The following is a 15,246-nucleotide window of genomic DNA, read 5'->3' on the forward strand; positions in this document are numbered from 1 at the left end:
ATGGTTATTATATGATTATAACGCTTTTGAGAGCCTGCACAGCTGTGGCTTAGACCTCGGACCCCGTACCCACTCCTACAACGCCCCGTGCCCCGTCCCCACCCCCAGCCGCCGGCAAAGGAGCCAGCCCAACGAAGGGGGTGTACGGGTACCAGCACCGGCACCACACGCAGCGTCGGCGTTTTGGGCGTTTGAACTAAGCGAAATTAATGGCCAACACAGGCTACTTAGCAGAGGCCCACGCACACAGGGAACAGGGAACAGGGTACCCAGGGAACCCAGGGAACCAGGAGATGGAGCCCTTGTTCGCTGTGCGATTTATGACTTGGCATGCAAAACAGAGAGAGAGAGAGAGAGATAGAGAGACTGAGACTGAGAGAGAGATGGAGAGGAAAAGCACACAGCACAGTGAGAAGGCGGAGCACACCAGACATGACAAAAAAAGCTGCATGGCGCCCGCCAGCGTTGCCCCATCATCATGATGATGATCATAACCATGATCATCATCCCCAAGTCGCATGATCGTCATTATCCTCATCGTAGGCAAACGAGTCACAACGGGTGGCCCCAGTCCGGGTCCGGGTCCGGGGCCCCCGGGACTCTCTGGGGTCTGATCAATAAAAATGAAAATTTGCCCAGCAGTTGATGAAATTTACGCGATCGGCGTCGGCACAACTACAAAGTCAAAAGCGGCCTTGGAAGCGCGGCCATCAAATGAAAAGTCCACCGACAATTTGCTTGGCGCCCAGCCCTGGCACCCTGCACCCCACCCTGCAACCCCTATCCAGGGGCTTATCCAACGACTTGGCTTGGCCGTCGTGGTCCTCCACCTCCTCCCCTCCTACATGCGTGTGAGAAGTTTTAGATAAGCGCGGCGCTTCGCTGCAGAATACTTCAAAGTGCAGGCCCGGACTGCGACTGCGACTGCGTTTGCGACTGGGACTGGGACCCGAGTCGCCTCGCGTAGCGTCGCGTCGCATCGCGGATGCCATGCAAATTTACGTTGATAAGAAAGAAGGGGATGTGGCAGTGGCTGTGGCAGGGGGTTAGACGGGGGCCCAAATGGGCAAGTGGCCACCGCTGACAGATTGCAAATGGAGCGAGCGGTGGCAGGAGGAGGATGCCCGCACTCGCACTCGCATTTGAAGTGGAAGCCAAAGCCAAAGCCAGTCGCTTGTCGCTTGTCGGCTGTCGAGTGTTAGGTGCCGCCCAACACACTGCCGTTGCCGTTGCTGTTGCTGTTGCTGTGGCCGTCGTCGCAGCTGCTTTGATATGGGGGATATATGTAGATAAAGTTTGCTTTGATGTTCGCTGCTCGATTGGATCAGCGGATCAGGGGATCAGCGGATCAGTTAGGTGCCTTTGAATAACTCCGCTACGACACGCCGAATCGCGCTGATGGAAAGGCAGACGTTAGATAGCCATTTCCTTTTTGCGCAGCACACGAATCTTCCCATCTGCGAGATCCATGGGATCCCCGATCATCCAAGATATACGATGGCTCCGAGTTCCATTTTTCTATTGCTTCAAATTGACTCCGGGAAGGAAAGTCCCACCCGCTTCGAACCAGCACTCAGAAACTCAATTTTAAAGATTCCGAATTTACTCCTAATAACTCCGAATTTACTAACTATAAGAAACTTCATGTAACCTTCACAATATTTAATATTTTCATATTTTACAAAACATTATTACTCTTAACCGACTCAGAAAATAGTGAAATACCCCAACAACTACGAAATTGTTATTTTTCCATCATAAATTAAATTGGAATGTCTCCAAAATTTTCTCCGAATCAACTCCGAAAACTCAGAATTTAATAACTGTTAGAATTTCTCCTAATCGACTCCGAAAATAATGAAATATGCGAAAGCTTTCCAATGATTTTCCATCCTACATCATAAAATCAATTTGAATGACTCCGAGTTTACTCCTAAACAATTGGAAAAATAATTTTTTTATCAGAATACACAATTTAATGACTCCGAATTTACCGTTAATTTACTACTTGTCCCTTCCTAAAAACTCCTAATGTGGCAACAATCAGCCTTTACTCCGAAAATAGGGAATACCCAGAATATAATAGTAAAACAGATGGAAACAGTCAATTTATTCCTATCTTCAATTACCATTGTCCCCTAGTACATTGCCAACATTGAAAATGTATGAAAATCACTCCGAACTTACTCCGAAAACAGAAAAAAGCGAAGAAAAACTACACATCTCGATGAGGGAAAGATGAAAAACATAGCAGAATATTCGTTGGCATCGTTTTGGGTTGTGTTGGGCGTACAGCAATTGTACGATTTGTATATGTGGCATATGTGGTATTAATAGTATCTTAGATAACTAATGCGGTAAACAAAGAAGACGTACAGTACTTACAAATCCATGTTTATCACTAATATTGTTGGTCAATTTTAATTTGTGAAAGGAAACAACTTTCTGCATCCATTGCTCACCCGTTGTGGGCGAATCTGGATGGATATACATGCGTTTTGGCATCTCCGGATCCGCCTTGCCGGCCACCATCCAGCGACTGCAACAGAGGGGGAGAGACGGAAACGAAAGACCGACAAAATTATTACATTCCAATGGCAGGCGGCAGGAGGATGATCCTTTCCCAGACTTACCTATTATGAAATTTATAACGATAATCGTCCGCCGCAACGATATCCAGTAGCAAGATGTATTTAGCCTTGGCGTCCAGTCCCGAAACACGAAATTTCATTTGCGGGAACATTTGTCTGCGAACGAAGAAGCAAAAATGTGGGATTATATTAGGAGTCGACTCTTGTGGTGTGGTTCTGCGTGGTTCAGTGTGGTTCGGTGTGGTTCGGTGTGGTTCGGGGGCCTGGTAATCAAATAAAACATTAATCAGTGCGGCATATAAAGCCTAAATGCTGCAACGGTTTGATGCTCTCCGTTCTGTTTTGCTTGGTTTGGTTCTCAGGGGCCCACCGCCGGGCAAGATCAGGACCAGTCCTCAGTTCCCAGTCCCCAGTGCCCTGACGGTACCCCTCGCTAACCACACACACATACACACACACACACACACGCACACAATCATCATCATCATCATTATCAGAGCCAGAGCCAAAGCCAAGCCAGATTCGGAGTCTCTCCAAGACTCCACTCGAGTCGACTCCAAGTCCCGGAGTCCCTGGCTAAAGCAAACAAACCCAAACGTCGACCAGTCGGGGCCAGGTTATCAAGTGGCGCCAAGCCACAAATTGTTTCGACTTGCCTCTGCCTCCGCCTCCGCCTCGACTTGCCTTGCAACTCGAATTCAAATTGGCCAAAGCCAGAGAGAGAGAGAGAGAGAGAGAGAGCGCTCTGGGCTCTTGGCCCTGGTCTTGGCCGGGTTGATTAGCCATGTTGGTGGCAATGTGCAAACTCGAAAATTACATGGCCCCAGCCCTGGAGGGAACACACAGGCAGGCAGGCAGCCAGGCAACAGTCGATGTCGTGGACCATCCACCCAAAAAGGGACCCAGAGTCGCCGCTGCCGCTGCCGCTGCCGCTGCTGCTGCTGCTGCTGCACCCTCAATACACACACATATAAATATGAAAATTATAACTTTAAGTAGCAATCACTCAATCGCTGCGACTGCGACTGCGCCTCGTCCCCAGGTCCAGATACACGTCCACGTTCACAGCCACAGCCACAGCCAGAGCCACGTCTGAGGCTACGGCTATGGCTCAGGTCCAAGCGCCTTCGTCTTCGCCTCATGAATCAAATTTAACGAACGTCTTGTTCATGTTCACAGATCATCATCAGCTGCGACTGCATTTTTGATAAAAAGAAGTAAAGAAAAGAGACAAAAAGAACCAACAAAAGGCGAGCCAGAGAGCCGGAGAGCCAGAGCCAGAGCCAGAACCAAGGCGAGAGCGGCTAACAAGCTGCTGACTGATGTCCGACTTGACTGACGGACTGACTGACTCGGGCTCGAGCTCGAGTCGAGGGATCCGATCGGGATCGGGATCGGAACCGAACGCGGCAGGGGAGGGGCAGGCGCAGGCCCAGGCCCAGGCCAAGTCGGAGGATGTTTCTATTTAGAGAAGAAGACTCTCTGCCCCTCTCTTTCTTTCTCTCTGGACTCTCGGACTGGGACCTGACTTGGGGCTGGGGGACGGGGGACTTTGGACTGGGGCCCGGGCCCGGGCCTGCCTCTCGTCTGCCTTTTTCGACTGCAAATTATTTTTTATTTGCCAAGGAACCAAGGCACGTCTGTCTGCCAGCGAGGGCTTTGCTTGGGTTCTCTTCTTTTTTGTCGTTTTTCGTTTTTGCGGATACTCTCACGCGCGTGGGGTATATCCGCGAATGGGAATACGAGGTGTCCCAGTGCATGCCACAGATGCGAGTGCTCGATGCGATGAATCATTGCCACACGGAGGACCTTCTCACAGATCTTCTCGTTCTATTACTGCAGATGGCATACCGTTCTCCTAGAGACCTTTCAGGTCCCCCACATTTGGAGCTTCAAGGAGGTGTTCTTTCTTCTTTTTTTTTTGTTGCAGGACAGGGGGGTTCCTTCAAGGGTATTTAAGGCTTCGGCCCGCCTTCCCCCCGTTTGGGCTTGCTCTTTTTTTGTGTGTGTTTCGGTTTTTGTTTTTTCTTTTTTTGTTGCCTGTGTTGCTTTTGTTTTTGTGTGTTGTCTTAACTGAATAGCTCGTTAACATTATTGAGCACTTGGCGCCAGTTGTTGGCAGCTTGTTATGGCCGGGGCCCGGGTTTTGGGCCAGACCAGGCCAAGTCGCCAAGTCGCGCCATAGCCCCAAGCGAAACGAAGCCAAATGGAGCCAAAGACGGAGCCAAAGTCAGAGCCAGAGCCAGAGCCAGTCCTGGGCCACACCACACGCGCACAAAATATCTCTGGCTCTGGCTCTGGCTCTGGCTTTTGGGGCTGGGAGCGTTCGGCGACTGCGCCAAATGTGCGATCCTCGCCTCGCCTCCCCTTCCCTCCCCCGCCCCTTGCGCTCTGTGCTCGACAACAAAACGATTTGCTCTCGTTTGTGTTGGAGCCTCGTTGCTCCTGCTCAGGCTTCAGCATCAGCTTCATCTTCAGCTGCTGCTGCTGCTGCTGAGGGCTCTCTTTGGGCTGCAAGAGCTCTTGGGGCTGAGATTCAGGTTCGTGCAAATCGTTACGTGTAAAACTTGCACCTTTTGACCAGAGCGATGTTTGTTTTGCAGCTTCTTCTGGGGGTCCCACACACGCACACACCACACACACACACACACACACACACACACACACACACACATTTTACGAACGGGAACGCGACTGCGGCTAATTCAATTTCCCCTCCATCAAGCTGGGACACCTCCCCACCCCGCCCCCTCGCTGCTTACCCCTCAACAACGGGGTGGAGCGGCGAATGGGGTTCCATGAGCCCATAATTAAGCCTAATTAAGCGCAGTGCGTTTGTGTCTCCCCCTCTCTCCCTCCGTCTCTGTGATGTGTGTGTGTGTGTGTGTGTGTGTGTGCAAAGGTGTCGCTCAGTTGTCCTTCAGTGTCCTGGCCCTCTCGTACACTCGTCACTATTGGGGTTAATGGCTAATCAATTAGCCGGGGCCCCGCCGATGCCCGCAGTGGCAATGAAAATAAAATGCTCACCGATTGAGTTGTAATTGGGTTTTGTGCTCTTCCTCCGTTTATTCGCTCATTCAGGGACGGTACAGTGGCGCGGACTCGGACAGCCAGGACAGAGGAGTGGAAGAAAGCCTCAGACTGGCAAAGGAACATTGATCATTGATTAAAGGCAGAGCAAAACAGATCAACGGTTCAATGACGAAACAGGATAAATGAGCCCCAGATGGGCATCCTTTCTCCTAATTCTCCCATCGATTCCACTCGAGACGCACAAGCGAGAATTGCAAAAGAACACAATTACATGTCGTGTGCATGATTCTCGACTCGAGCTGTACATCCTTCCGCTCAGATCAAGTTCCTCAAAAGGATGTCACATCCCGAATAGATCATCGACTGAAAGATGAGCTCCCAAAACATTCCAAACCGATAGACAATCTCCAGCTGAGAATTGAGTTGTACAGTTGGAACAGGGGACATGGGACATGGGACACGAAAGGTCAGTCAGGGTACTTTTCGGTGGCCATGTAATCGATTAGGCGATTGCATCGGACGAGAGGAGAGGAGAGTAGAGGAGAGGGCAGGTGGTGACATCTGTGTGTGTGTGTGAGCTCTCCGCCCTGTTATCGTGGCCGGGGGCTAAACGGCGTCTATTAACGCACCTGTGCGCCCTCCACTTCAATCGATACGACTGGACGGGGCACAGGGCAGGGCAGGGCAGTGCAGGGTCTGCCTTAGAAGCGCCAATGCATTATCTGATAGTCAATCAAACGACAGCAGCCCGACGAGGAAAAACATGAGAGAAGAGGAGATGCAGGCAATGGCAATGTCAACAGCGCGCCACAGCTGATCATCGCGATGATGATCGGAATTGGATGTAGGAATGGGAATGGGAATGGGAATGGGAATGGGAATGGGTACAAAGCAGAAGGGCCAGAGGGACAGCAGAGGCACCGACACAACAAACCAAACAGAGGTCGATCGGTCCTTAGCTGTCCGTTCGTCTGTTTGGCTGTCCCCTGTCCTATCCCCCTGCCAGTCTGTGGGTTCTGTCCATCGCCAGGGGCTGGCTTGCAAAACGCTTGCATTCGTTGTCTTTGTCAACAAGGCGCGGGGATTAAAGTAGCACCTGCAGTTCTGTTGACCGAAAAGGAACCAAAAATGTAAGGGCTAGGGGTTGGGGCCCTACTGCCGCTGCCCCTACTGCCGCTGCCCCTGCTGCCGCTGCTGCTGTTGACAGTTCGCCTTTGTGACAACAAAATTGTTGTCGACTTTTTGTCGTTTTGTTGTTGCTGTTGCTGTTGTTGTTGTTTCGTTGGAGGAAACCGCTTTAATCTTTGGCCAAGTTTGTCAACACATTTGGCCATCTCTGGAGGATCTCTGGGACATGGATATGGGTGCATATTCAGCAGGCTTACATCATTTGCCTAGAAGGAGGAACATCTGTCAGTCGGTTGTTTTTTCTTCTTCTTTTTTTTTTGTATTATTTTGGGGACATTTCGATTGCATTTAATTTGAATTTTATTGAATGACAATTGCATGCAAATTATTGCCTTGCCGGTTCCTTCCTGAATTTTTGAATTTTACAGGAGCCTGGCAAATGGAAATGGGGAAACGGAGATCGATATGGGAGATGGGAGATGTGAGATGGGAAATAAACTTGTAGATGGATATTTGACAAATTTGTGGCGCACAGGCATACAGCTCTCTCGACCGCAGAAAAGGACAATGGGAACCTGCAAGGCAGCTGCATCATAAACGTTAATTACCCCTACAGAAAGGAGGAGATACTCGTATATTGTATGCATGAGAGGCAGAAGAGAAGATTGAGAGGATCGGGGGCAAATTAGTTAAACCAATAAACTGACAGGCGGAGGCCCAGGCAGAGACAGAGGCACAGGCAGGGGCACAGGCACAGGCCCAGGCCCAGGCCCAGGACAGACTGGATATGCAATATATCAAGTCTATATAATAATAAAACAATTTATGAAGGCATAACAACTGCCCCAAGACCTCAGTCCTCGTAAACTCCTCGGCCAACCTCTCCTTTGAGAGCTCCTTTGTGTGTGTGTCTCGGGCTGTCAGTTAGCGGGAACGCCCACTCTCTCGAAAGTGGCAGTGGAACTCGTTGTGGCCCAAAATGAATGGCCATGCCATTAAGCCGGGCCCAGACAAACATGCCAAGGCTCGCTCTCCAAGGGGCAAACAAAAGGATCAGATCAGATCAGTTTAGATCAGTGGGGGAGGGGGTCTGGGAGGGGGGAAAACTATCGCTTCTTACCGATAGTACTTCGAGCAATGAATAAATCAAATGTGGGAGATCGAGTGTAATTACGAAATGATTTGATCGCTTCATTTGGGAGCGTGAAACGAGCGAAACGAAAACGAATGCCGAAACGAAGCGAAGCCGAACCGAACAGCAGAGTAGAGTATCTCCCGATGCACCGACTTCTGGGGATCGGAAGGTATCAGAGTCTTGCCCCTCGGTATCCTTATCGGGTATAGCGCCCATAGATTACAGATTTGTGGCACTGTCATCGGGCATGATAACTCGCTCCCCTCCTCTCTCCCTCCATGTACCCATACCCATCCGTTTAAAGCCGTCCGAAAGGCTCTTCCGCACAAAAATTATATGAACTGAACCCGTTGACCTTGTCAACGATTAGAATACTCGGTACCCCAATACCCGAATACCCCAAACCCCAACAGTTTCCTCCATCCATTTACAAATGCCGCTCTGCTCCGTGCTCCGTGCTCTGTGTTCTGGGGCTCTGGGGCCTGCTCTGATCCGCTTGTTGTTCAACTTAATTGTTATGAATTGAAATGCAGTTGTCACGCAGATAAGGCGCCAGGGAGACGTGCTCTGGAGTGGGGCACTGGGTACTGGGCGCTGGGGAGGTTGGGGGTTCATCGGGGTTATGTTTTGAATATTCGGTCTCGGCTGACTCCTCGACTTTGGGTGTTGATTTATGTGGCATTCTGTGGCTGCTGTCCGAGGGGGAACGATGACAGCCGCAGAGTGCCTGATAATTATGGCTTTGCTTCCTCGTTACTGGAGGTGGCAACACTGCTCGTTAGGGTTGCACGAGCGATTAGAAACATTAAAGGGGGAAAAAGAGAGAGGATATTGGAGGTTTTTATAGCTTTAGTCACATAGTGCTCATGTTTCATCGATATTCGCTCTGTGGAAAGTTGTCTCCTTCTTTCATTCAGTGTATTCCTTGGCCTTCTTCCTGATCCGCTCTCTCCTTATGTTTGACCAATTCTGAAGGATACACCCCCCTCTCTCTCGCTGAGAGTTACACAAAACACCCCTCACATGGGTTTTATTGTCGCATATTTTTGTGTTCCTTTGTTTTGCATTTATTTCGTCTCTCTGCCTCTCTCTCTCACTTCTGTCGTCTGTCATAATTGCTCATAATTGCGGACACACTCACACCCCCATACAAACAAATTTGCGCCATTTTTCTTCTCTTTTTTTGCCCCAAAAAAAAAAAAAAAACATTTCGGTTGACGTCGCGTCGCCATCATTTTCGGTCAATTGACACAAACACACACACACACACATGCATATGCATATGCACATGCACAGCCCCTTCCCCCTCCCTCGCAAAAGTTCTAACCATTCATATGTGCAGTCCTCTCCGCCGCTCACCCTTTGCCGCTGCCACTCCCTCTCCCTCTCCCACCAATACACCTGCCAGAGGTGTGCTTTTTTCGTGCTCTTTCGGCTGTTGCTGTCTCGCTTGCACGCTGCTCAGTCCACTGTGACTGGGCCAGAGCGAGATGGCCTACACCCCCGCATGTGTGATTGTGTTGCTCTCCCTCCGCGCGGGTGTCTGTGTGTGTGCTGGCATTTTGCGCGAATTGCTTTTGTTATTTTTATTTGCTTTGTGCTTTGCTTAATTCCTCTGCTTGTTGTTTGTGTTTCTGTTTCTGTTTCATTCTCTCACGCTGGTCAGTAGGACCGCCCATCTCTGGTTCTTGACATCCTCCCCCCTCTCCATGGACCGACCGACCGACCGGTCATCGCCATCGCCTTCATCCTCGTCCAAAACTGTGTATCAATATTCTTACTAGTAGAGGCACTCCCTGAGAGCGCTCTCGCCAAAGTTGCTCAAAATCCAATAATCTGTAGAAAATATACAATTTTCAAAAAGCAAAGGAAAGTGCGTTGCGATATTGCGATGCGAATGGCACTAAAAAAGCGTCGGATCGGGTCGCGTCGGATCGGATCGGATCGGATCGGTACCATTCCAACACACTTGTCACGCCGCCAGCGATGGCAGCCCCTGCCTCGATTTGCATGCACAGCGCGGGAGGATCGTTCGGCATTGCTGAATATTTGTCCAGCTCAATTCCGATTTTGATTCGTCAGGGGCGTTCGCACACAGACTCGCATGCAGCTTACATGTGTACTGGTCTTTTTGTGGACACGTTTTTTCTGCTACTTGTCGCTCATTTGCATTCATTTATTAATAGTTCGCCGTTTCCTCTGCCGCTCGCGGGGCGCTCGGGTCTCGCAGGGGCCTCGCATGGGCTTCGCGTCGCTTTGACTTTTTAATATGCACGCCGCTGGCCCTGCGCTCTGTGTGACTTTTCGCACAATAATCAAAGGCAGAAAAAGCAACAACAAATTACAATAAACAGCCGCAACAATTTATCAGCAATTTTTATTTCATTTGCCATTCAATTTGATGCACATGCAACGAATACTCGAGCGAAATAATAATAACAAAAAGAACGCAGGTAAATTTTCAAGCGAATTTATTGTAAATAAAAAAATAAGTTACATTTATGCAAATTGATTTAAATGACTGCCATTACAATCTCCACCGATTTTCCTCACTCGTTTTCCCCCCCAATTAACTTGAGCTGATGCTGAATCCGATCCTACGATACCTACGACAGCTATATTACTATCCCACATGTAAGTCCGATCTTTGAAAAAGCGAAACCTCGTCTTAATTATAATTTTATGAAGTTTTCAGGAAACAACCAGTTCTCTCTCCCAGTGACGCTGGGACTTAGAGGGTAGTCTCTATACCATCTCCATACCATCTCTATACCATCTCTATACCATCTCTATACCATCTCTATACCATCTCTATACCATCTCTATACCATCTCTATACCATCTCTATACCATCTCCATACCATCTCTATACCATCTCTATACCATCTCCATACCATCTCTATACCATCTCTATACCATCTTAATATCTTTTAGTATCTTTTAGTTCTCAGGTCCTTAACAAGTAAATCCATTGCCTTATATACGGTAGGTTTTTCCGCATGAATTCCTACGAAAGTCCCAACAAAACTTGTAATAAATATTGTCAATACACAAGGGCTAATATCCTCTGGAATGCGTCTTCAAACTCAATTAGGTTCTTAACCCATTGAGTTCCTGTGGCTCTCAGAGCCAGCGACGGTCTCAAGTTATTTGGTCAAGATTCAACATTGGCCAAAGCGCTTGCCCCAAGTGGCAGGAACAGTGACAGTTGCCGGCAAGGGGAGGAAACAGAAGTTGGCAGCAGGACGCCCCATCCAAAAGTATCCGCAGGACGAGGCCCAGAGTTTGGTGTTAAATTATTTATGGCCAACTTTTAAATAGAGTTTTTTCTGGTGGCGCCTGTCGGGTGCTTCTTGGGGGTGGTAAAGAGAGGGACAGAGAGAGCGTGCGGGGGGGATGAGCGGGACAGTTTGTCTTATTTTTAATTAAATTGTGCGTCAAATGTTTTGCAGTTCGTTGGTTTGCTTCGAGTGGTGTGGATGGTGCTGGACGGGTCGATGGGTGGTTGGATGAGTGCTTCGCTGGCTCTCTAGAAGGTGGGGGGAGGTGGAGGTGGAGGGGGTGGGTGTGGGCGTGGGCGTGGCTTCTCTTGTCAATGTTTGCCTGCCAAAGTGTAAGTAATTTATGCGCATTTAGTGCTCAAGTGAGCTCAAAGCGAACGAATCTAAAGAAAGATGTTCTCAAGATGAATCTCCAGAAATCGGGGGGCCAAAGGAGAGTGCCTCGGAGTGGGGCAGGCGAGGGGGCTGCGTGGTCTGGAGTGGGCAAGGGCTATTGAATAGAAGTGGAAGCAACTCAGGCGAGATGGATTTTATTCAATTTTTGTCAGGCTTTTAAAGATGTCAAATCCGAGACTCCCGAAGTCAAGGCACATCACAGGCTCCCTCTTTCCCACCGGGGCTTAGCACTGGAAGGTATCTTCATGCCAAAACGTAAATGGGATATTTGTGGCATATTTCTGGTTTATTTTCCCATGTCTTGAGCCAATTTGGTAGATCTTTGGTATACTTTTAATATTTTATGGGATCTTTTACTGCCCAGAGCCACCTCTCTGCTCGTATCCGCCTTGCTGGGTAGTACAGTGAGTAATCGCATAAACCAACAGCAAATACAAATACAAATACAAATAAAGCGAGGCCCAAACCGAGACCAGACACGCCCCCCCAGCGCCCACGTTTAATGTCTAAATTATGGTGGAAGGCGCCATTAACGCGTTTCTGTTTGCTTTAGAGATCCACAAACACAGAGGGACAGAGAGACTGAGGGAGAGATCCTTGACGCGGTGGCGACCAGGACGATGATGAGCATCATCATCATCATCATCATGATTCGTGAGGTATGGATGGATGGATGGATGGATGGATGGATGGGGGGCCTGCAGTACAGTGATGGCCATGTTGATGCACACATCCGCACATCCGTTTAAAGCGATCGACAACGACTGGAGCTGGAGCTGGAGCCGGAGCTGAAACTTGGAACTTGCGACTGGCACTGGGATGTGGATGTGGATGTGGACGTGGACGTGGCCGCGGCTAATAACAGTCATCACACACGTCAGACACTCATAAATCCTCAGCGTCAACAAGGCGAAGAAGGCACGTAACGAGGCCTAGGCGAAGCCAGTTCTCAATGGAGAGGGATCGATCGCCTGTACAGGGCAGGGCAGGGCAGAGCAGGGCTGTGCCGGGCAGGGCAGGGCAGGGAGAGGAGAAACAATCAGATTCTAAACGAGCTGCGTTTAAATGTTGTTAACATCACCAACAAGCGGCCAACAGACAACAGTCCGGGATGGGACAGAGACAGGGCCAGGAGGAACAGCAACAGCAACAGCAACAGGAACAGGAACAGAGAGCCAGGGATCGCCGCCTCAGCTCGGATCAGGCATTTCTAATGTGTCCCACACACGGCGAACACTCCAATCCATTCCAATCCAATCCAAACTGAAACCAAAACCAAGCCACTCTTCCGTCCTCGTCATCGACAACAAGACTGCAACTTGTTTCAGCCCACAGCCAAGCAGCACTCACTCACACACGACCAACCGACCAGGGCTGGTAAGGAGAGGCCTGCGCCTGCCTACCTGTGGCCCAGGCCCAGGCAGAGGCACAGGCCTCCATTCATGGGTGGTGCAGAGTGCCGGAGCACAACGCATGTTTATATAATTCTTATTTATGATCGAACAGCGATAAATTCGAATTCACATTCGGACATTCGAGTACCCTGTGCGCCAGCAGGCAGGGTATCCACGATTTTGAGCAGCAGTTTGTCCAGAACAGATGGCTCTGTATCGGAAAGTTACATTTACAAAAGATATCTGGGCTCCTGCCATTACTTGAAGTATTTGTACTCATAAGTGCTGCTCCTTGGTTGGGTATTTGATGCTTCGTTACCCAAAAGACATGCCTGCCTTTATGGCTTCCTTTGTTTTATTGTTTTTCATTTGTGGGCTTTAATAAATCAAATCAACACGATTCGCAGAAACCTCCTCCTCCAACTGCTGGGCTCTGATAAGCCAACACATCCCGAATACCGAATACAGAATCCCGAAAATCCCCCAAGGAGAATCTCTCTTTGTGGATCTCCTGTTCACCTGTTCCGCGACTGTTTGCTGGGACTTCCTCCCTGCTGCTTGCTGTTTGGTGGCTTGGTGGCTTGGCATTGCTTCGGGCTGTGTTCCGTTCTCCCCATCCAGTCAGAGATTTGGGAGCCATGATCTTTGAATCGCAGACTGCTGTCGAAGGAATTTGCTTAAAGACCTTAACCTCTAAGGAGCTTGCTTTGTGTTTTTTCCATTGACTTTGTGCATGGAAAAAGACTTGAAAAAAGCTCTAGAGCTTCTATAACTTTGGGAATATCTGTCATGTGCTCTCGTAAGGCGTCTGTGGAGTCGAGAACCTAAGGATCTGATCAGAACTTTCATCAGTTTGCTTGGTATTCTTCATTCTTTCACCAAAGTCCCCCGAGAGGTTCTCTTCTCGAAGACCTTTTTCCATACTTGCGATAGCGATCGCCGTTCTAGAATGGGAATTCTTTTGTGGCGCTTTCGAAAGTTCGTGGAGGACATTGCGTGTTTGTCGATGGATGGCCCTGGCGTCAGTTGTACTCAAGGACTCCGTGCCGATGCCGATGCCGAAGCCGAAGCCTCTGCTCTGACCGATGGCTGTCATAAGACCAAAAAAGGACCCAGGGCCCCGCATCCCATACGCATATTTCTGCGGTCGACCGAAAGCGACAAGAGGGAACAACATGAGGAACAAACAGAAACTTACAACTGCTGCCGTTTTTTTTTTTGTTTCTCCTGCCCATTCTCTCTTTCTCTCTTGGTTTGCGTGTCTCTTTCTCTCTCTCTCTCTCTGTGGACTCTTTCTTGCCTGGAGCAAAAGTCTACAAAAGGTGTTGACCAAACAACAACAGCAGCAGCAGCACCAGCAGCAGCAGCAAGAAGGGGCACTGGGTACACGCGTCTTAACAAGAACAACAGCAGCAGCAGCAGAAGCAGCAGCAACGGCAACGGCAACGGCAGTGGCCAAAAGAAGAAGAAGGAGGAGGAAGAGTAGGAGCCAAGAGACTCTTGGCCAAGATGCGAGAGGCTCTTGAGCGCATATAAAAAACGTTATAAATAACACGCTCGAGCATTTAACGCGCCAAACATGTGTTCCACTGTCCAATTTGTGGTATGTTTACCTTTCGTCAGGTCCGAAAAGGGCCCTGGGACAGAGCTGTGGCAGGACAGGGACGTGGTCCGAAGAAGGGGTCGGTCGACGCAGTGATCGCGAGAGCTTGCGAAAGCTTGGCCTCGAACGAAAGCTTTGCTTGGGCAACAGCTGATTGACGCGAATGATAAGAGGCTGAAGGGGAGGGTCAGCCGAAAAGGAAATGAGAGAAAAAGGAGTGCACAAGGAGAAGGCGGAAAAGCAGGAGAGAAGAAAGCGAAAGAAGCTTCGATCGGATCCACAAAAGCCCAGCGGCTCAGGATGATAATAAAACGCAGATACAAACGACACTGGACAAGTGGCTGTGTGGCTGTGTGGCAGTGTGGCAGGGGCACAGATCAAGGGAAAGCAGAAAAGGGACACAGAAAACAAACAGATGAACAGAAGAGTTCACAAGAAGGAGAGCCTCAGACAGCGACAGCGACAGGGATGAGGATGTGGCTGTGGCTGTGGCTTACCTGGCGCTTCGAGAACCATTCCCATTGAACGATCGATCGGATCGGCCGGCTCGGACAGACAAAAACAGAAACAAACAGGGTTGCTTCGGCACCGAAACCCCTCTCCTGACAGAGGGTTAGCAGCTGAAGAGACAAGCAGCCCTCGGCCCTTTGTGGTTTTTGTTTTTTTTGTTGTTGGCCTGAAGGGG

The 15,246-nt window shown here is 49.5% G+C and overlaps 1 protein-coding gene across 1 annotated transcript in view; it reads right to left on the reverse strand.

Moving 5' to 3' along the window:
- The window catches only part of LOC6596918 (optomotor-blind protein), a 63,732-nt gene that overhangs the window by 35,062 nt on the left and 13,424 nt on the right, over nucleotides 1-15,246 (reverse strand). Inside the window, 2 exon segments of the mRNA XM_026989680.1 lie at nucleotides 2,386-2,539; nucleotides 2,634-2,747. Of these exon segments, the coding sequence (XP_026845481.1) occupies nucleotides 2,386-2,539; nucleotides 2,634-2,747 (268 nt within the window).

Source organism: Drosophila persimilis, unplaced genomic scaffold (assembly GCF_003286085.1).
Source record: "Drosophila persimilis strain 14011-0111.01,24,50 unplaced genomic scaffold, DperRS2 tig00000431-arrow-pilon, whole genome shotgun sequence".
NCBI classification, from domain to species: Eukaryota; Metazoa; Arthropoda; class Insecta; order Diptera; family Drosophilidae; genus Drosophila; species Drosophila persimilis.